Source organism: Girardinichthys multiradiatus, chromosome 19 (genome assembly GCF_021462225.1).
Source record: "Girardinichthys multiradiatus isolate DD_20200921_A chromosome 19, DD_fGirMul_XY1, whole genome shotgun sequence".
NCBI classification, from domain to species: domain Eukaryota; kingdom Metazoa; phylum Chordata; class Actinopteri; order Cyprinodontiformes; family Goodeidae; genus Girardinichthys; species Girardinichthys multiradiatus.
The window spans coordinates 14,101,973-14,123,551 of NC_061811.1; the positions used below are offsets into that span (position 1 = coordinate 14,101,973).

General features: G+C 38.4%; 3 protein-coding genes across 7 annotated transcripts in view; 1 reads left to right on the forward strand and 2 right to left on the reverse strand.

Annotated features, from left to right (window-relative positions):
* Positions 1-22: 22 nt before the first annotated feature.
* On the reverse strand, positions 23-7,352 carry LOC124855514 (ras-related protein Rab-15-like). The gene is made up of 7 exons (XM_047345453.1): positions 6,932-7,352; positions 3,871-3,931; positions 3,706-3,766; positions 3,553-3,630; positions 3,359-3,448; positions 2,740-2,805; positions 23-1,743 (listed from the first exon to the last, which is right to left on the reverse strand). Exons 1-7 carry the CDS (start codon positions 7,053-7,055, stop codon positions 1,591-1,593), a joined length of 633 nt encoding a protein of 210 aa, XP_047201409.1. The 5' UTR covers positions 7,056-7,352; the 3' UTR covers positions 23-1,590.
* The window catches only part of LOC124855513 (sodium/bile acid cotransporter-like), a 29,148-nt gene continuing 9,211 nt past the window's right edge, over positions 1,643-21,579 (forward strand). The window contains exon 1 of one of the 3 annotated variants that reach the window (XM_047345449.1): positions 1,643-1,758. The gene's annotated coding sequence lies outside the window, so the exon portion shown is untranslated. The remainder of the gene's footprint in view (positions 1,759-21,579) is intronic. The other 2 variants (XM_047345451.1, XM_047345450.1) reach the window with 2 other exon arrangements.
* On the reverse strand, positions 9,029-19,851 carry LOC124855516 (protein max-like). 3 transcript variants are annotated; one of them, XM_047345456.1, is made up of 4 exons: positions 19,661-19,844; positions 14,421-14,543; positions 10,320-10,443; positions 9,029-10,241 (listed from the first exon to the last, which is right to left on the reverse strand). In XM_047345456.1, exons 1-4 carry the CDS (start codon positions 19,694-19,696, stop codon positions 10,057-10,059), a joined length of 468 nt encoding a protein of 155 aa, XP_047201412.1. In that variant the 5' UTR covers positions 19,697-19,844; the 3' UTR covers positions 9,029-10,056. The 3 variants fall into 3 exon arrangements, with proteins under 3 accessions (XP_047201412.1, XP_047201413.1, XP_047201411.1); XM_047345457.1 differs by having other exon boundaries at positions 14,436-14,543; positions 19,661-19,839; XM_047345455.1 differs by having other exon boundaries at positions 9,029-10,443; positions 19,661-19,851.

Below are 21,579 nucleotides of genomic sequence, written 5' to 3' on the forward strand. Positions count from 1 at the left end.
CAAACAAGAACATCACATAAAGTGCCTTTCAATCCACAAATTTTAATGTCTTTTATTGAACTTTTATGCAATAGATTAATCCAAAGTAGTGCGAAGAATTAAAAGGATAATGGTTTTAGAAGAATTTGACAAATAAACCTGAAAAGGTTGTTGGGCATTTGCATTGAGCCTGTCTGAATCAATACTATGCAGAACCACCTTTTTTGCAATTAAAGGTGCAAGTCTTTCTTCATCGCAGAATAGCTCAAGCTCGGTACTAATGGTTGCAGACCATATTATTTCTTAACCCAACCCTGCTTTCAGTTCTCCACAAAATCAACCTTGACCAGTTTACGGTGTTCCTTGGTCTTCATGTTGCTGTTTATTAATATTCTAACCTCTGAGGCCTTCACACCTGGATTTATATTAAGATTAAATTACACTCAGTTAGACTATATTTGCTAATTAGGTGATTTCTAAAAGGTAGTTTGTTGAAATTGATTTTATTTAGGGGTCGTAAAGTAAAGGAGCCTAGATATGAATGTAAGCAACAATTTTTGGATTTACCTTCCATTATTAATATATGACAACTTTGTGTTGTTTTTCATATAAAATCCTATTAAAATACACAGACCCCTCTGGTTATATAACACAGACGTGTTCATATAACATAAGAAAGTGTTGAAAAAGTTCAAACAACGTGACTGAATTCTTTTGCAAGGCACTGTATCCTTTTCTCTGGGGAGGCCAGTATTAACCAGTGTTATTTGGTGGGTTTGGCTTTTTGTCATGTCTATGTGCATGTCTCAGTTTTCTTAGTCATCAAAAATTAAACAATCACCTGTGTCTCCTAGCATCTGATGAAAAATACATGAGGCTACTGCCTGAACTCCCTGTATGCCTAACATTACTTCAGTCCTAATAAAATAACCCAGCGAATTCAGACTGCCAGACTGTTTTGTTTAAACATGAACATTGCCATGTATAAGTTATTTTAAAATATATTAAAGTTTTTGCCACAAACTAGAACATTTTTCCTAAAATCAGACATCTGAGTCTACGTACGAGGCATTAAACACCTTGAATTTAGCAGGAACACCTCCACATGGCACAGTTGTGTTTCATTGGAGGTAAAAGTCCATAGAGTAAATAAAACAACCCCCACTTGGTTTGAGTTTCCACAACTTAATAATTCAGATCTGTGCTCTGACCTCTTTGTTTCTATCTTTGTCATTGTCACTAAAGTGCACAAATATGGATGTAAACTTTCCACTGAGCATCAACTAAAAATAAAAAGAACAAAGAAATCAAACATTGGCTAAATTCAGTGAACAAATGATGCAGAAATATGGTACAGATCTGCATTTGAAGAGAGAAAAGACGCGTTGATTACTTTTATCTAACAGAAAGATTCCCTGATCGTTCTGCTAAACTGGCCCTCTGTTGGCACCAGCTGTTTACTGTGTCTGTAGCCCTGTAATTTGAAAAAGTGACAGTAATACAGCACCCTCCTGTGTAACAAGCCTGTAGGTTTTAAGAGTCAGAAAACAGTTAAATAAATTCTAATGTCTTGTAGCTGCAAGGTAAACATATTGTGACAGATTTCATTTTTTAACAGGCACAAGTCCTCTGAGCATGATTATCCTGACTGCCCTTCTCTTCCTGCAGAACAGCCCGATCCAAATAGTTGTCCAGAGACCCCAACAGATCTTTCACATCTCTCTTCTGAGCTTGAAGCACCAGTTCTGTCACACGGATGAATGACTGCAAGAAGAAAAGGTGAAATATATATATATATATATATATAACAATGCCTTGCAAAAGCATACATCTATATTCAACTTTTTCACATTAAAACTACACATTTCAATGTATCTTGTGGAGATTTTAGACTGGCACAAAGTATTGCATTAATGCTGAGGAGAAGATAAATTAAATGTGGTTCGCTCCACATTTTACAAATGAAATTCTGAAAAAATGCAGCATGTATTGTATTTGTATTATGCTCTTTTACTCTGATACCCCTATCAGAAATAAAATCCAGTGCAACAAACTGGCTTTAGAACTCATGGAACCTGGTCTTAATAGAAGAGGGCCAAGAAGAAAACCACAGTCGAAAATAAACTAACAAAAAACATTAGTCTCGATTTACGTTTGCCACAAACCATGCAGGGGACACAGCAAACATGTGGTCAAAATTTAAACTTTTTAAACTTAATGCAATTTTTTCATTATACTTGTTTTTCTGGCGCTTGTGCACCCCTTTCTAATGCTGCCCTGGACAACTGCCCATATTGCCCATTTAAAAAACCACCACCATCCAGCAGGACAGCCGTTGAAAACACACAGATAGAGCTAGAATGCAATAATTTGGATCAAAGCATATTCATTGGTCAGAATGGGCCAGTGAAAGCCCAACCAGTTGAAAATCTGTGGCAAGATCCATCCAATCTGACTAAGCTTGGGCTATTTTGTGAAGAAGAATGAGCAATAATGTCAGCCTCTTCATGCAGACAACTGGTAGAGACATACATCAAAAGACCTGCTGCTTTAATTACAACAAAATAATATTCTCATGCAATGGTTTGAATACAAATAAACATGACACTATTCGGATATTTATTTGTAAAATGTTCTAAAAAAAACAACAACATAATTTTCCTTTCAAATGGTCTATCATGTAAAACTCCAATTTATTTATACATACATACATACATACAAACAAACAAACAAAAGAGATTTATTTTGGATCAGCAGTACCTCACTGATGTTATTGCTGGTGGAAGCGCTGGCCTCGAAGAACTCCATCCCGTAGGTTTCTGCTAGCTGTGTGATTCAAGAGGATCCAGATGAAAATACACAAGAATAGCAAAGCGACTGTAATTTTTTTTATATTTCTTCCACCAACTGGTTTAATCAAAACACGTTAAACTGCAACATAAAGGAAAACATGATTGACATATATACAGTAATATGCAAGCTAAGGCACAACGGATTAAAGTCTTGCTAATCCAGCATATTTACATTTGTACCTGTCGCTGATGTTTAGTAATGTGCTCCGAACACATATTCTTTTATCAGCTTCAAAGTACCTTTTGAAAATAACAACTTACAAGCCGGTTCAGATTTTTTATTGATCTGATTCTAATCTTAAGTGTCATGTTTTCATTAGCTGTAAGCATCATAATTAACAAAAATAAAGGCTCGAAAGCATTAGTCTGTGTGTATCTATATAATGTGTTTCATTTAGTAAATTGAGTTACTGAAAAAAATGAACTTTTCAAAAATATTTTAATCTATGTAATGGGTCTTTACTTCCTTCTCTACATCTTAAATCAACCTTCTCACAACTAGAGAAACACAGATAATAAAATTCAACCTTTTTTCCTTGGTCCTTTGTTACTTGTCTGCTAAACTCCTCATCAGCTTTGTTTCCCACCAAGATGGTTTGTACATCATCTGGGACATACTACAAGAAAAACAAAAAATATGCCGCAGACAAAAGCGGGATAAAGTGCCTCATTAACTTGTCACAGTGCAGCAAGTGTGACAGAGTTAGAATAGAGCACTTACCTCATCTACATCACATGCCCACTTAGCTATGTGCTGAAAGGACGGCATGTTTGTGATGTCATAGACAAATACGATACCCTGTAAAAAGACAAGAAAAAACAGAGGAATGGACGAATGTTTGATAAATATAACTTAAGTTCTGCTTCTTTATACCTGGGCCCGCCTGTAGTACTGTTTGGTGATGGTCTGATAGCGTTCCTGTCCAGCTGTGTCCCTACAAAGGAGACAAAACACACGTAAGTGACAGACAACTCCATAATATAGCTGCCAGCATCTCAATGTGCAGTTACACTCTGTTTAACAAACTTCACAACGTACCAGATCTGTACTCGGACCTTGAGTCCATCGATCTCTATTGTTTTCATTTTAAAGTCAACTCCTAAAAATAAAATCAGGAAGAAAGAATTTTGTCACTGATAATGGAAAGTAAAGTAAAAAAACTAAAACGTTGATGCATGCTTGGTGTGAGGAATTGCTGCAAAGTTAACAACTTGATGAAATGAACCATCTAATGTTGCCACATGATTGTACACGAGAAGGGATTGCTGCAATGTCAGGGAATCAATTCAACTGACTGGGTTTCCTTAAACATTTTACCAGCTGGCATAATGAGCTGAATTTGACTTAATGTTATTATAACTAGGATTGTTCAGTTATGTGAAATAATTACAGCATCCTGTCAAATGTTCAGCTCTTTATTAAGTAATGATCATTTACAGGTCAAAACATTATCATTGTTTTATGTGTGAACTGCCACAATATAAATAAATTGAACTTAGTTGAATTCAGGGCATTTGATAAAAACCTTCAAACTTTGTTGGCAACTTAATAATTCAGGTTAAACTGCCTGTTTTGTTTAACCTTACATGCGGGCTACTTTCCTGAGAAGTCATGGCTGCTCTGATTGGTCATTTGATTGATCATTGATCATTTTTGAGTGTGTAACAAACAAGCCTTGTGCACAATTTTGGAAATATGTGCTGCAAACAGAGCGTAAATAAGGGGATCAGGAGTAGTTTTCTTTTGGAGATAATGGCTCTTTGTTTAAGCCTTTGGGCTTTCTAGGCTAGTAAAGTTTCTGCACAATACAGAAGAGTCGGTAAAGATAATGTAAAGACTCACCTCAGACAATCGAGTGAAAGAAAATGTCTTTGTGTGACTTTACATAAGCTAATTTGTGAGAATTTCAAAACTGTTTCTCAGAGACCTGTTATCTGCTAATAATTGAGACACAAGGTGACACTGTCTCTGCTAGGGGAGAGTGTGAAGAGAAGAGCTAAGAAATGTGAAAAATGTATTCTCACACTGCCAACACAGCTAAAAGTTTGGTCCGAAAGAGCAGGGTGGAGTTCTTATAATCTTCTTAAGTGGTTTCAAAAATAGGTATTCTGGCTTTGTGAAGTTTTTTCCTTCAGCTATTAGTTGAAAACATGGCTTGGGAAGTACCACTGACAGACTGATATATAACTGGGCTGGTGTATGACTTCACTGCCTGCATTATAGGTCAAAGTGGAACACAGTGTCCCACCAGTTACAACCATAACAAACACTTTTCATCTGGTTTTCAAGGAAAAAGGCTGATAATTTCATGGTTACTCATGACACATTATGTAGCTTTTGTATGTCTGCAAAGATTTTTGAAAAAAATGCTATGTGGAAGGAACTTGTTACCGGCTCAGTTATGGTTGAGGGGCAAACACACCCTCCATTTCTGCTACCTGTATGAGCCCCTCTCTTTTCCAATGGTTATGGTCTATCTGACAGAGAGAGGTATCCTAATCCTTGTGGTTTTTAGTATAACAATGACCATCAGTGGGCTCTAGATGGACAAACTGTCTACTTTTAAGGCTAGGCTTAAAACTTTCCTTTTTGATAAAGCTTATAGTTAGAGTGGCTTAGATTATCCTGAGCTGTCTCTGTAGTTATGCTGCTATAGGCTTAGGCTGCTGGAGGACATAATGATCACTTTCATCCTCTTCGTTACATTCTCACACTACTCTCTAATTTTGAATTATTTGCTGTTATTTCAGCTTTTAACTTTATGTTCTCTCTTTTCTCTTCCTAGAAGCTACACCTGGCCTGGCTCTGTGTCTACCTGTGACACCTTTCTGGAGAAGGGCATTGTCCAAACTTCTGTTGGCAACAACTTAATGCTCACCCTCTACCGATGATCCACATGGCCCTGTCTTTTAGAGTTTAACCCTTTCTCTCTCCTAGACATAGCGATTGACTGAGCTTAACTGTAACTAATTATGTGCTCTTTCAGACTCTAACCTTGAAAACTGGCTCAGAGTTTATCTGTTCTTTCTTTCTAGGTGAAACGACTAAAGGAGCTACAACCATTAACATTTACTTTTCCTTCCCATAGAAAGTACTCCTGGATCAGTGCTTCTTTGTTCTCTTTGTGTCTCTGCTCTGTTCTCTCAAACCCCCAGTCAGTCGTGGCAGATGGCCGCTCACACTGAGCCTGGTTCTGCTGGAGGTTTCTTCCTGTTAAAAGGGAGTTTTTCCTCTCCACTGTCGCTACATGCATGCTCAGTATGGGGGATTGCTGCAAAGTCAACGCCAGTGACTGTCCACTGTCTCTACATGCTCATCCAGGAGGAGTGAATGCTACAAGTCTCTGACTCGATGCAATCAGCTGTTTAAGAAATTATAGATAAGTGGACACTTAGAAACAAGTTTCCTTTGCAGTGCAGTTATTCGCACCAGGTTTTATTTTGAGGTATCAGAGAAAAGGGGCTGATTACACTTTTCAGATTTTCATTGAAAAGAAAATTTAAACCCAATCTCTCAACCCAACAATCCCCCAAATGCATTAAAGGAACTAACCTTAAAAATGCTGAAAAGCTCAAGAGGTAAGACTTTTGCAAGGCACCATAGAGATCTAAACCCCAGTTATTCAATGCTCAAATAACTAGGTTTAATCCAATGTTAAACTGCCCCCCCCTCAGTCTCATGACATGTATAACTCGGCCTAATGCTCCACTCTATTATCCAGAGAACTTTCATTTTTAGTCACAGTACATTAAAGCCCAACCTGCCAAACTTCATCCAACTCAGTAATGAGTGAAAAAGAGACGGAAAAAGGCCCAGCAGAGAAATGAAGCCCTAAAGTGCTCATCAATCTACAGTTTCAGTGTTAGGGTCATTTAAGAAAATGCAATTTCTCCCAGCAGAACCTGAAGCAGTCTGTATTTTACGCCAACAAATAACCTCACAATAGACGGGGGAAAAAAAAAAAAAAACGAGGGACACTAAATAATAATTTAAAACAAGCATCTACAGTGTTTCTGTACCGGGTATGCAGTGGTGTTTGTCCGGTTAATCTCGTTAACTTTGTCAATGAGAACTTGTCTGATAGCTTTTCTCCGCTTACCGATGGTGGAAATATGCGAAGGATCAAATTCCCCTTCCGTGAACCTGCGCAACATGCAGGTCTTCCCCACTCCTGAGTCTCCGAGAAGGAGCAATCTGAACAAAACGTCGTACTGTTTAGCCATGATCAAAACTAGAACATGACAGAGAACAGGACCTATTAAATCAACAGGCTGCAGGATCTGATGCTGCCTTCAGTGCGCGTCGGACAACCGGCTTCTACTGATCTGATGTACTCGTTGGCGATGTGGAGTGGTGATCTCGTTTTCTTACGATTGTTTTAAGTTACCTTGAACATTTGGATGAGATGTATGTATGTATATATACATCTCATATATATATAGAACATTTGAACTCAGTACGAAAATAACAAAGATATGATTATTTGGATTTCAATTATTCATTAATTATACTACAAAAATATTGAATCGTCAGTTTGAATTGCACCATGATATAAATTTCATCCATTTTTCTGCTATTCTACATTTAAACAAGCTTTTATAAGCACACTCATCTTTCATCATATAAGGCAACTGATCAGAGCTATTTTGTTTCTCTGCTGTTTTTCCATATTTCTCGTTAATCTCCAGATTTCATAATCAAAGACCTTCAGCAATCATTGTTAAAACCAAGTTTTAACAATGTTTCCTACAGTAATGCTGCGGGGGGAGACAGAAAATAATTGAGGAGTATACAGAAGCAACTTAAAGTCAAGATAAGAGACAACAAGGAGGAGTACAAGAAGAAGATGGAGAGCAAGCTCCAGCAAAACAATATCAGAGACGTGTGGACAGGGATGAAGAAAATCACAGGCTTCAAGCAGAAGAATGATCAGACCGATGGAGGTCTGGACACAGCCAATGAACTGAACACATTTTTCAATAGGTTCAGTTCAGAAACAAGCTCAGCATCCTCCTCTCCTGCTCACAGCCAAACAGACATTCCACCCTCCTTTGACCCACAGCTTTCCTGTCACAACTCAAATGTTTTATCTTCCACCTCAGTCATGGACCCTTCTGCTTCTACATGTTTCCCTTCTACCAAATCAGAAGATGCTGATGCTCCCTTTGCTTCCACCTTCCACATGTGTCTCAAGAAGTCAGATGAAGAGACAGCTGCAAAGACTGAACCGTAATTAGGCTGCAGGTCCAGATGATGTCAGCCCTAGAGTCCTGAAGGCCTGTGCAGAGCACCTCTGTAACCTTAGCCTGGCCTAGAAGAAGGTTCAAGTGTTGTGGAAGACCTCCTGTCTTGTTCCAGAAACAAAGCAAGCTTACCCATCAGTCCTCAATGATTATAGACCTGTTGCCTTGACATCCCACATCATGAAGGTCCTAGAGAGACTCCTGTTGGCCCACCTGAGTAAGCAAACAATAAACTATCAGCACCCCCTTCAGTTTGCTTATCGCTGTGGAGTTGGAGTTGAAGATGCCATCATACACCTGCTTCAACAAACCCACTGTCATCTGGACAAAGCCAGCAGCACTGTGAGGATCATGTTCCTTGATTTCTCCAGTGCATTTAATACAATCCAACCTGATTTGCTTAGTCAGAAACTCCAGAAGACTCAGGTGGAGGCCTCAACAATCTCCTGGATCAAAGACTACCTGACCAACAGACCACAGTTTCTGAGACTGAAGGGTTGCGTGTCTAACCAGGTAGTCTGCAGCACAGGAGCTAACACATGAACATATTAACACAACTGCTCAAGATGATCATTTTCACTTATTTCCTTCCTCATCCATAGCAGGACCCATCATGCATTGGGTGCTCTTTAAACTCCAGCTCAAACATGCAAGGCTGAACCTCTTGCAAGTTAAATGTAACTTGCATGCTTCAACATCTGCTAAACTGTATCACAGTCACTCTTCTGCCATAATGTGTACTAATGCTAGCTGGTCAGACCTGATTCTTCACCTCTTGTGATGTCATAAACACATATGCACATGAAGCAGAAAAAGTTTGCTTTTAATAAACTATATTTTATTACCAAGCTCTATTTTTATTCTAAGAGTGTATTTGTTTGTGGAAAAAAATGTATTTCAGTTAATAAATCGGACTGGTGAGAGATTTTAATAAGCACACACTGAGTCACAAGTACATCCAAAAAGGATAAAATAGTTTTATTTATAGTCTCATAATAAAGGTATGCCTTAACTTGCAAGACAACCGTTGGCAGTATGTACAACATACCTGTAATTTCCATGGAATGGAACAAATATTGATTACATACACACATTATTTTCTGATTTTCTAAAGATCAACATTCCCAGCACAGGCAACTATTTCAAGGGAAGGCTTCTCTGTGCAGAACTGACACCATTAAAGAATATACAGTGTTACATACAACACACTGAAATGGACTTCCATTAAAAAAAATATAGGTTACTGCCCTTCAACTGCGCTGTGTAACATTCACTATTAATTAAGGGATATTTTTAAACCACATTTATATATATATATTTACTGAGATAAAAAAAGAGGAAAATAAATACTCAAATGTTCTAAAACTGGAAGTTGGTCTACTCTGAAGCCAATCATTACTGAGACCAGACATATTAATATACATTACAAGGGTATGAAATACATTTTAGTGCATTAAAAGAGGGAGTCACTAAAACAATGTTTTCCAAGACATAATTTCAGCCACCTAAACTGAATCAAGAGTGTTGCTTCTTTAAGGTGAAACCTTTATCTGACAACAATTCACATTCTTTTCTGAAAAAATATGAATATCAAAAAGTTAAACTATCTCTGATCATAATTTCAACAAAGCTGACAAAGTTTTGCAGCTTCAATAGATTACATAGGCTGTACCAAACAACCAAAAGTAAAGTTTATTTTTGCAGCTTTACTGAAGCTTCATGCTGTGCCATTTTCTATGTGTGATCATGAGTTCTTTCAAAACTGCTGAGCTGCCACACTTTAGGGGTATTAAAGTCATTTCAGGGAAACAAAAACAAAGAGGGGGAAGCTTGGCCGAAGGATACAGCAAGGTAGAAGCGTTTTGGACACACAGTAACAGCACCTCTAAGACAGTTTCCACCTCATCTCCTTGACTGGTGTAAGAAGGCGGACAGGTAAGAAGAGCTGGTGGATACACAGTCCCTCCCGACTGCCAGGAGTCTAGTTGGTCTCCACGCGTAACTTCTTCCTGTTGGGCGGCTCATCCGGCTCTGATTCGGAGGTGGAGTCGGATCCCCCGTCGAAGGCCGAAACCGCACTCCCTTTGCGGTTTGTGTACAAGCTGCTGTCAGAGGAGTAGTTTGTTTGGGGCTGTGAGTTCCCTTTGGCCTTCTCCAGAGCACGGACTAAACAGATTGACACAAGACCGTTAATGTACAGTAGAGAACAAAAGCCATCATCAGTTGAAGGATTCCTCAACGTACCCTGTTGCTCCAACAGTGCGTTCTGCTTTTTTAAATCATCGATGTCTTGCTGGTGGGTATGATTTTTCCTCCTCATCAACTGGATGTATTCTGTGGCTTTGTCCAAAATCTGGGCCCGAGAAGCCTGTTAAAGAAAAACATGTTAGACCATGAGTTAATTAGGCACATTACAAAGAGCTAGTTCAATGTACAGGTCCTTCTAAAAATATTAGCATATTGTGATAAAGTTCATTATTTTCCATAATGTAATGATGAAAATTTAACATTCATATATTTTAGATTCATTGCACACTAACTGAAATATTTCAGGTCTTTTATTGTGTTAATACGGATGATTTTGGCATACAGCTCATGAAAACCCCAAATTCCTATCTCACAAAATTAGCATATTTCATCCGACCAATAAAAGAAAAGTGTTTTTAATACAAAAAACGTCAACCTTCAAATAATCATGTACAGTTATGCACTCAATACTTGGTCGGGAATCCTTTTGCAGAAATGACTGCGTCAATGCGGCGTGGCATGGAGGCAATCAGCGTGTGGCACTGCTGAGGTCTTATGGAGGCCCAGGATGCTTCGATAGCGGCCTTTAGCTCATCCAGAGTGTTGGGTCTTGAGTCTCTCAACGTTCTCTTCACAATATCCCACAGATTCTCTATGGGGTTCAGGTCAGGAGAGTTGGCAGGCCAATGGAGCACAGTGATACCATGGTCAGTAAACCATTTACCAGTGGTTTTGGCACTGTGAGCAGGTGCCAGGTCGTGCTGAAAAATGAAATCTTCATCTCCATAAAGCTTTTCAGCAGATGGAAGCATGAAGTGCTCCAAAATCTCTTGATAGCTAGCTGCATTGACCCTGCCCTTGATAAAACACAGTGGACCAACACCAGCAGCTGACACTTCACCCCAGACCATCACTGACTGTGGGACAGCACTCTGGGAACAGCCTATTCGTTCAGAAATTTCTTTCTGTGTCTTACCCTCTTGCTTGAGGGTGTCAATAGTGGCCTTCTGGACAGCAGTCAGGTCGGCAGTCTTACCCATGATTGGGGTTTTGAGAGATGAAGATAATAAAAGACTTGAAATATTTCAGTTAGTGTGCAATGAATCTAAAATATATGAATGTTAAATTTTCATCATGACATTATGGAAAATAATGAACTTTATCACAATATGCTAATATTTTGAGAAGGACCTGTATATTATTGGGATTTTATGCACTAAAACTAATCCACACAAAATTATTTTAATTTTTAATAAATGCTTTCTTGCACTTTTTAGGGGTATGTACAGTTATAGAAAATAAATTAGAATAATATTGAAGTCCTTTTATTTCAGTAAGTTAATTCACGAAGTGAGACACGTCATATAGACGAATTACACAAAGACGGATGTTTTCAAGCTTTTATTTCTGCTAATTATGATTTTCTGCTTCCAGCCAATGAGATTAGAATATTACATCGGACCAATAAAAATAACAGTTTTAATACAGAAATGTGAGCCTCGTAAAAAGTCTGTTTAATTACGGGTTCTGACAAATAAGCCTTATCTGGAACACATATTCTAATTTGCTGAATATGACTGCATGTACCAGCTTCACACATGTAGAGACTGACCCTGATGTTTAGTCACTCTGCTGGAACTTCTAGTCTCAAGGATTTTGAAGCCTTTAACAGGTTTTTTCCAGGATTACCCTGTATTTAGCTTCCATCCATCTTTGCAACAACTCTGACCAGCTTGCCTTTTACAAAGGGAAAGCATCCCCTGAGCATTAATCTGGCATCACCATGTTTCACTGTAAAGATTGTTGGGCCCAAGCATGGGAGAAACAAAAAGCACTGAACTAAACAGAGAACAAAGGAGTGATAAAAAGTCTGAATACCAGAATGCACAGTTATAACCCATTTTCATGCACAGCTCCCAGGATGGAGGAGTTTCACAGCTGGAATCGCTGTGATGTCATAGAGCTACAAAACTCTGGCACACAGTGATGTCCGTCCCCCCCAAACGTTGCATCGAGGAGGACACAAGGAGAAACCTTGGATCCAAACTCTTGCGGAAAAGAATCTGAGCCCAAGACTCCCCAAGAAGAGGCTAATTACGTCATTACAGTGTAATGACAGCTTTTTTTTCTCCACTGCCTGAAGAAGACGGCAGCTTCACTTGCCTAACACTTGTGCCAGTCCGAGCAGTCGCTCGCCCCAGCCTGAGAGCGGCTGCCACGCAACTCGTACCTCCTTTTGTTCATCCGAATGGTTCATGTAGGAGGTTGTGTCTGGGCAGAGAAAACTGGTTTAGGATAAAACAATTTAGATAGTTTATTATTGTGTTTTGTTTTTTCCTTAACTTCTTGAGCATGAACAGGCCACTGAGCCTGATGCGACAGATATGTTTTGTAAAGTTAGTGACAGGTAAACAGTCACTTTACTCCTGCAACGGGAGATTAAAATGGTGATTAAATGTTGTTGTAGCTCTTATTATGCAGGTTTCTTCAAAGAGCCATCATAGATGCTGATGGCTGTGGGCAGGAAGGATCTCCTGTAGCGGTCTGTCTTACAGCAGATCTAAAGAAACCTCTGACTGAAGACACTGTTGTTGTACAACAGTCTCATGAAGAGGATGCTCATTTGGGTTCTCCATAATGTTCTTCATTTTATGAAGAATCCGTCTTTCCACAATGATCTCCAGAGATTCCAGAGGAGTCCCCAGAACAGAGCCAGCCTTCTTTATTAGCTTGTTCAGCTTTTTTAAGTCCCTGGTTCTGATGCTGCTACCCAAGCAGATGATGCCAGAAGAGATCACACTTTCCACAACAGACTTATAGAAGATATGCAGCATCTTGCTGCAAACACCAAAGGACCTAAGCTTCCTCAAGAAGTACAGTCTGCTCTGTCCCTTCTTGTAGATGGCTTCACAGTTGCATCTCCACTCTACTCTGTTGTCCAGGTGAACACCAAGGTATTTATACTCCTCCACCACCTCCACTTCTTCTCCAATGACGGAAATAGTGTTTGACCTATTCTTCAATTCAATTCAATTCAATTCAGTTTATTTATGTAGCACCAATTCACAACACATGTTGTCTCAAGGCACTTCACAAAAGCCAGGTAATAACAATCAGTCACTGTGATGGCTAGTTAATACAACATTAAGAAACAATTGTCTAAATCAATCAAAAGGTTAATAATCTCTAATTCAGCAAACCATTTTTGAAGCAGTATTTTATTAAAATAATTTTGTATTTTCTCTTCTGATTTGCATTGTGAACTGGTTGTATGAACACAAACTAATTGTTGTTCTTAAAGTGGAACTAAACCCCATGTAAAAGGATAAATCGGCTCCCAGACAAATTGTGAAAAATAACACCAAAGTGGGCAGTGCCAAGAGACACTGAGGGGCATGGCCAAGTGTGGGGATAAGCGGAGGGTGTTATCAGGAGGATGAGGGAAAGAGCAGCTAGCTTTATTTGGTATATTGAAACATGGAGAGTGCCACAGAGAGATCTTTTCAGGTGGAAGATTTTTCACCACCCTCATCATCGGAGGTTGAGAGAGGCTTTATGGAGTCCAGCAGGCCTGAGTCTTATCAGTTCAAGCCGCTGATGTGGCGATGCCTGAAGATGGCGCTGTCGAGACAGTGGAGGAACAATTCCAACTCCTGACTCACTACAGGGGCATGTGTCAGAGTGAGATGGTTTTATACCCGAACATGCTGTGACTAGACATGTACCATGCTGTACCATTTGAGCTAATAGGAAAATTCCTACTGCTGTAGCCACCATTCAACCCAAAGAGGGCAGCACTAAGAAAGTTTTAGGACACATATTGCAGAGTTAAATAAGTTTACATGAAATTAAAAAAATAGCACAGTAACATAAAGATAGCACACTGAAGGCCCAGTTTATCTGCAGAAAAAGTTGATTTGGGGTTTAGTTCCTCTTTAATTAGTTTTTAAACTAATTTCACGTTATTTCAAATTCCTCAAAACAATGTTAATGTTCCAAATCTCATGACTGAAAAAGAGCGCAATAAATAAAAGTGAAGCAAACTTGACAGGAAATATGTTTTGTTGTTTTCATACATTAAAATCTAAATTTACTTACACCTTTACATCTCACCTTCTCTCCTTGTAATGAAGGCACAGAGTCTCTTAAACCGTGAAAACTGTCTTTGATGTGGTCCCTCCGTTTGCGCTCCAGCGCGTTGTGATGTGCTCGCTTGTCTGCCTGCAAAAAGACATCCAGTTTACACCGAAATGTAAAGGCATAGTGTATATTAAAAATAAATGAAACACAAACTACAGTCAGATAAATTTGTATAAAGTTAAACCAACTGGAACTGTGACAATGAAAGCTGGATCAGGTCTTAAGTCTATTTTTCACCACTGACTGAACTTTTTGGCCACAAACACAACAAGGCAAAGATAGTCTGGCAAGATGTGGCCAAAATGAAGCCTTTTGGGAAAAATCTGTCAAGGAAAAATATAACTACCGATCACCATGAACATAGTGTCTGCACCGTGAAACATGGGGGTGGCAGTATCATGCTTCGGGGAGAGGGAAGTTGCTCAGACTTAATGGAAAGATGGATTTCTTTCTTTCCCTATATACAGGGGAAGAAATAAAATCTGTTAAATGCTGCACCTTCCAGCAGAACAATAACTCTAAGCATACAGACTGTGCTACAAAAAATCTGTCTCCAAATGTGCAGAGTTGGTACAGTCGTGATCAAAAAGATGAAAAAAGGTTCCAAAAAGTTTGACTAAGTGGACACTTTAGAAGTTGGTCTTTCAAATAAAATCCAATTAAAATACAATAAGGTGTGTGGTTGAACCTTAAAAGCATGAACATACGGGGGTATGATTACTTATGCAAAGCACTTTTTTTCTTTCAAAATAATTACACAATTTGCAATTTAAAACCTTATGTTCTTTTTAATCTTCAGTTCAAAAACTACAATTCAAATGTTTTGCGAATTTGTTTAAGCCTTTAAAAATACACACATCAGCAGCCCTTAAGGTTGACAGTTACTGCCTGCAGGAGGTTCAAAATTTGGTCTTAAATAGTGTTTCCTGCCTTAGAAATGATTAATTTGAGTCACAGAATATACTCGTTTTCATTTCATTTGTTTGGCAGATGCAATCAATGGCACAATAAAACTGGTGTTGGAAGAACCACCATGATGAATGCGACCACAGGCTATGTGGGAATTACCACCATCCACAATGATAGTAACATCCCTGGGAATGGCAGTATGGGCATCCTGATCATCCCTAAACCCATGAACACAGCCATTAATATTCTGATCATAACCATCCTCTTTATCACCATGATTTACCTCGTCATTGCAATATTTAGCAATAGTATCCCGAGTGCAACTTTTCCTGATATCATGGAGATATGTCAGGAAATGTCAACATAACAAACAACAGCTACTTGCCTAAGCTTCACCATAACCACAACCAGAGGAATTATTATAAAGTTAAACCAACTGGAACTGTGACAACAAAAGCTGGATCAGATCTCAGAATCAGACCGAAACTGTTGTTTGAAATGGTACGATTGGGCAGCATAACCCCGTTGTGTGGTCGAATAGCTTGTGGTCCAATAGGAGGTAAATCGGATTAGTTTGGAGAATAATGCTTGCCCACTGGTAACTCTCAAAATGGTGCCATTTATAGAGGGAAGGAAATGGAAAGATCTAAAAATTGGAAATGAATCGATTATTTGTAGTCATAAGGTTTGGTCTCTGGTGAGGAAGAAAATAGGAGCACTTCTAACAATATCATGCATAGTGAAAACAGCCAAGATTGCTGACTTTTTTCCAAACAAGGTGGACGCTGGGTATTGGAGATGGCAGAAAAAGGATTAATAACAATTAACCAATTATTTAATGGGGAAATTCTCACATCATTAAGGCAGTTGCAAGACAAATAGGGACTATGTTCTAAAGACTTCTACCGGTACCTGCGATTAACGGATTACCTTCTTTATGATAAAATGTATGGAGGAAAAAAATATCTAATATACAAAACACATTTTTCTGATAATTCTAGATATAAAGCAAAAGTGGGAAATAGAAATGAATGTTTATTATTGAAGATGGAGAATGGGAGGGATTATGAGAACTACTATAGCCCAGGGTGGAAAGAATCTGATTGGAAATTAAAAATGAGATTCTTAATTGATTCTTGATTCTTCAAAACAACCCCCATCATATCAAAATATTTAAAAAAATATTACAATTTATGCTGGAGGAACTGCAATTAGATTGTGGACCACACTGACATTGTTTGGGATTGCCAGATATTGATCTCATTCTGCCAGGGAGTTCAAACAGAAATTCAAAAGATTTGAAAAATTACATAACCACTAAACCCACAGTATTATATATTGGGTTTGATTCCAGGAGGAAATATAGAGAAAAAGAAAGTCCAGTTATTACGGGTCATTCTACTTGTGGCGAGAAAAATGATAACTCTGCCCTGGCTTAAGCCCCTGCCCTCCACCCTTCAAAGATGCAAGAGAGACTGAAAGATGTGTATATAAAAGGGAAGTATGGAAAAGATAAGAGCAAAGGTTCATGTAAAATTTGACTTTTTTTTGAGTGTATGGACCCCGGCTATCTCCCACATTGGATGTTCAGAAAGGATGGTCTCTTCTTTCCACAGGTTGACATGAGTTTTGATCATGCAATGAGAAGAATCACAGCTGCAGGGCTAATTTGCATCAATTTTGCACATTACAATAACAACGTGTTAAGGAAGGAGTTTAATATTCTCCCATTAGTGTTCATTTTCATATTGCTTGGATCCATGGGTACGCAGAGTTTCGTACATCTGGATCTATTTCTGAGTATGCAGTTTTCTGGATATCAATTGTCGACACGTTTCAGGAAATCCATGCAGGTCCTAGTACATGAGGCCCAGAGGTTGCGCTAGACTTTTCGTTGTCGGCCATTTTGACTGACAGGGTAAAAAAATCTGGTCATAATCTCTTTTTACCCGTCACTTTATTTTTTAAAGTGATAATTAAACATCAACAACATTTATGTTAATTCATTTGAATTAATATTCAGTCCAAACAAGCTGTACAGAAACACCGACAGTGGTCCCAGTAACTACAAATAAACAATGAAATTAAACGATTGCTCCTAAAATATGAACAGAACACATGCTGTGGCCCGAACGCACTGTCTCACAACGTCCTCCTGGTCCACATGGACCTGAATTACACAGCTGCTTGTGCATAAATCAAATGTCTGGAGTGGGACTGCTGCAAAGGCTATATGTTGTGAAGTTTGGACTTTAGCCTCCAACAGACAACTTCTCGTTGGTGTTTTGATGTTGTTCTGGAGGCTGAATCTGCGCTCTGCCACCACATTTGAGAAGGGTGAAATTATCAGTACTACTTCATCCAAAGTTTTAAAACAGGGAACATCTGTCAAAACGACAGATGGCCTTCAGATTTTTCAGTCACAATGGAAAATATTAGGTTAACGCAGTATTTCTCAATTAATGTCTAAAAACTCTGGCAGCACATAGCATGAAACCAAACAAATTAAGGCGGCACATGGAGACTTTACACCCCAGTTATACCAATAAATCATCGATTTCTTTCATCAAAAACTCAATGAGTATCGCCAATGGGCCGGTCATTTTGTGACCGTAGCATCACCTCCTTAGCAGCCATCAAGTGCTGCAGAGGCCTGTAAATCATCCATTTATGGAAGTCAGGTGTGTGGAGGCAGGGAAACATTTAAAACATGCAGGACAGGGGTCATGAGGACCAGAGTTAAAGACCTCTGGTTTAGGGAAATGCAAATGTTATGCACTTCAGCCTTTTTTCATAAGCTAAAATATAATTGCTGCAAAATTGTGCATAAAAAAATGTCGCATACTTTGTGAAAGGGTCTAATGTTTACAATGCTTAAAAAAATCTTTGAATGTTATTGCATAGGTTTTACAGAAATGCACCTCCTAGTGTTTCACTTTTTTTCTTTACTATCTGAATCACAAACTGTTTTACTGTTACAAATGGAGTTAATAAACTGAACCTGGAAATGGTTTAAAGCTGTTTTAGATGTTTTATCAAATTTTAACAATTAAGTGAATTTATGCAGAACACTGGTACCAGCTACTCATACAGTGGTTTATGGATAAACAAAAATACATTTTGTCAAGTTCTCAATTCGGAGGGGGGGCAACCTCTGATGAGGCCCCAGAACTTTTTCAAACATCTCAATAAAATTACTGGGCGGTTTTGAAACTGTAACTTTTTAAACCATGCTATACACTTGATACCAGTAAGTGGACCATGCAAGTACTACTGCGTTGCTGGTTCAAATAATTGTTTCTAAAAAAACGGGGATTTTGCTGCCGCTGCATAAATGCACTCATATTCAAGGTTGGGTTTTTCTAGCATACTCATTACTGACAATTCGCAATTTCTTTACATCAAGTCCTCTCACCATGCACTTATTTATTTTTTTAACCAATAATAAAGAATGCCGAGGGATTACATTTAGAAATAAAATAACTGCTGTACAGTAGGGCCTCGTCAGTGTGCAGGGAGGTCAGGGAATATGTGTGATACCAGATACACCAGAAGAACACAGAGTACTTCATGTCTATTCAGTGCTGATTTGCAATATTTACCATGTGGGTTAAAGGACGAAACACACCCTTGTCTAATCGGAGGTCTGATTTAGAGATAAAACACTGCAATATATTCTGATCATCTAAATGCTATCGACGTAGCTACTATTGTTGACATGATAGGCCCAACCTTCAATGAACGGATTGCAATAAACAAGAGTTGTTGTTTTTTTTTTTACATATACACTGCTAACATTTCTTAGGACACTGTATACATGCAGCATTTCATTAAAATAAAGAACATGACAGGAACATTTCGACTCATATGAGCCCACCTTGTTGCAGCTACAGCTTAAATGTTGACTGCCGCATCACGTTTTCAATGTGCTGCAGTTAACTAAGGGTTTTATTCGGCATCTTACTATATTTGGTTGATGTAAGGGCTTCTGTGAGCATGCTAACATCACATGGACATAATACTAGAAGGAATGTAATGCCTTAGGGGAATAAAATGTACAGTTCTTTCAGTCAGTCTTGTGTGTTTGGCTTTTAATTACAAGAAAATACACCAACATTTTATCCTACTTTAGTTAATTTGTCTAAAAAATATATTAATGTTAGCTAAAAAAAAAAAAAAAATACTGAGCTAGCTCACATAGCTTCGGTGTTCTGCAGCTATATTTACACTGCTGTCCGTTTAAACGAGGCTGGCTAGCTAGTACTGCTGGAAGAAACCGAATCACGTACATCGCTGTCGACTTCGATGTCATCGTTTTCGCTCATTCTTCAGTAAAAAAATGTTCTAGAAAAGAAAGCAGGCAGCTGTCAAAACAAAGTGCAGCGACAACTGGAGGCGAACACACAACGTAGCGCGGAGCTGCTGCTACGGCAGAGGCATGACGATGGACACATGGACGGGAAAAACAAGCACGGCGCAGGCGCGGTTTGAGCACAGACCTATGGGAAATGAAGTGCAGGGTTGACACTAATCTAAGTCAGGCGTAAGTGCCTTTTTGGCATTAAAACTACATTTCCTATAAGACTAAGAACTTGGACGCACCCACACTAAAATATCTACTTACAAGTTAGGTGTCCAACAACCTCAGGACTCAGTGCATGCTTGATGTATTACTGTAATATATAACTTGTATACAGACAGGTGGAAAATTAAGTAGCGGTACATAGATTAAAATATCTGAAGAACCCCTGTTGCTACATAAAATCAATTATTGCAACTAGGATTCGTTATTACCATTGTTTTGTATTGTGATGTTTAATTGAGGGTTTGTTTTTCTCTTCTCTTCTTCCAACATATGATTTCGAAACCAGATGGCAGCCTTCCTCCCGTCCGCTGCCCTCCCCCATCTGCCATCCATGTTTCTCCATTTGCATTCATAAGACCTTGGAAAAATATAGAGAGCAAACCAAAGCTTCATTTACACCTTCTAAAGCACCTCCTAAGATGTATTTTATAATCAAAAAATTTTAGTGTACAAAAAACAAAACAGTATTAATAGTTATTGCATGAAGCATTATATGTTCATCTACCCATTTATGGAGATTAGAAAAGGATCTAGCATCTTGCAAAAGTATTTGTTCCTTTTGAACATTTTTTACAGTTTAAAGCGTTACAACTAAAAATGTTTATGTATGTTATTGGGGATTTAGGTGATAGACCAAGCCATATAAAGTATAATAAGAATCATACATGGTTTCAAATTATCTTGCAAAATAACAATTGCATTCAAATTCAGCCCCTAAAATTCTCAATTGTTTTGGATTTCACTGGGTCAATGTAACATAAGGATATGCTTTTATCTAAAACATTGCATTGTAGCTCTGTATGCTTAGGGTCATTGCCCTGTAGAAGGGTGAACATTTTACCCCAGTCTCAAGTCTTTTTCAGCCTTTAATGGATCCACTTCCAGTTAAAGGAGGTAAATCTGGTCTGTATCTAGATCCATTGATTTTTTCATCCCAGTTCTTGCTGAAGAAAAGTATTGTCACAGCATTATCTTGCCACAGCCATGTTTCACAGGGTGATGTGGAGAGTTAGTTTTCCCCAACACAAAGAATGTTGCTTGTTGTTCTATTAACAGATGCTTCTACCTGAGGTGTGGATCTCTGCACCTCCCCCAGAGTTAGGGACCTCTTGGCTGCCTCTCTGATATTTCCTCTCCTTGCCCAGCCTGCAAGTTTAGGTAGTCAGTTTCAGTAGATCTGTAGCTGAGCAACACATTTTGAAAAGAGCTTTGTGAGATGTTTAAAGCTAGGGATTTACTTTTGATTGACAAACAAAAATGTGGTCATCTCAAAAAAATCATATTAAAAAACATTGAAGTTTGTAGTTGTAAGGTGACACAATTAGAACAATTTCTTGCAGAATGAATACTTTTACAAGGCACTGTTTGTGGCACTACATGCTTGATAGAAATCATGCAAATTTAACAGATTCTGATTACTAAAACACAAAAGCACTCAAGTAATACCTAAACGAGTAGCTGGTTTTGACCGTGCTTAGCTAACATGAAGTAAAAAATTTTTCTCATGTGTTTTATGATTAAATCTAAACACAAAAAAATAAATACATGCTTTTGGCATTGAGACAAGTGTACAAGTATTGACTCATATTTTAAAGTTATTTAACTACTGTTTAATCTTTTTAG

What these genes read in the sequence shown, in the direction of transcription:
- LOC124855514 (XM_047345453.1), bottom strand. Translation starts at nt 7,055, where the DNA reads ATGGCTAAACAGTACGACGTTTTGTTCAGATTGCTCCTTCTCGGAGAC. An exon ending in TTCGCATATTTCCACCATCG is followed by an intron (nt 3,932 to 6,931) that starts GTAAGCGGAGAA and finishes TTTTATTTTTAG; the next exon opens with GAGTTGACTTTAAAATGAAA. An exon ending in AGTACTACAGGCGGGCCCAG is followed by an intron (nt 3,631 to 3,705) that starts GTATAAAGAAGC and finishes GTCTTTTTACAG; the next exon opens with GGTATCGTATTTGTCTATGA.
- LOC124855516 (XM_047345455.1), bottom strand. Translation starts at nt 19,696, where the DNA reads ATGAGCGAAAACGATGACATCGAAGTCGACAGCGAT. An exon ending in ACATCGAAGTCGACAGCGAT is followed by an intron (nt 14,544 to 19,660) that starts GTACGTGATTCG and finishes GTCTTTTTGCAG; the next exon opens with GCAGACAAGCGAGCACATCA. An exon ending in AGAAGGTGAGATGTAAAGGT is followed by an intron (nt 10,444 to 14,420) that starts GTAAGTAAATTT and finishes TTTCTTTAACAG; the next exon opens with GCTTCTCGGGCCCAGATTTT.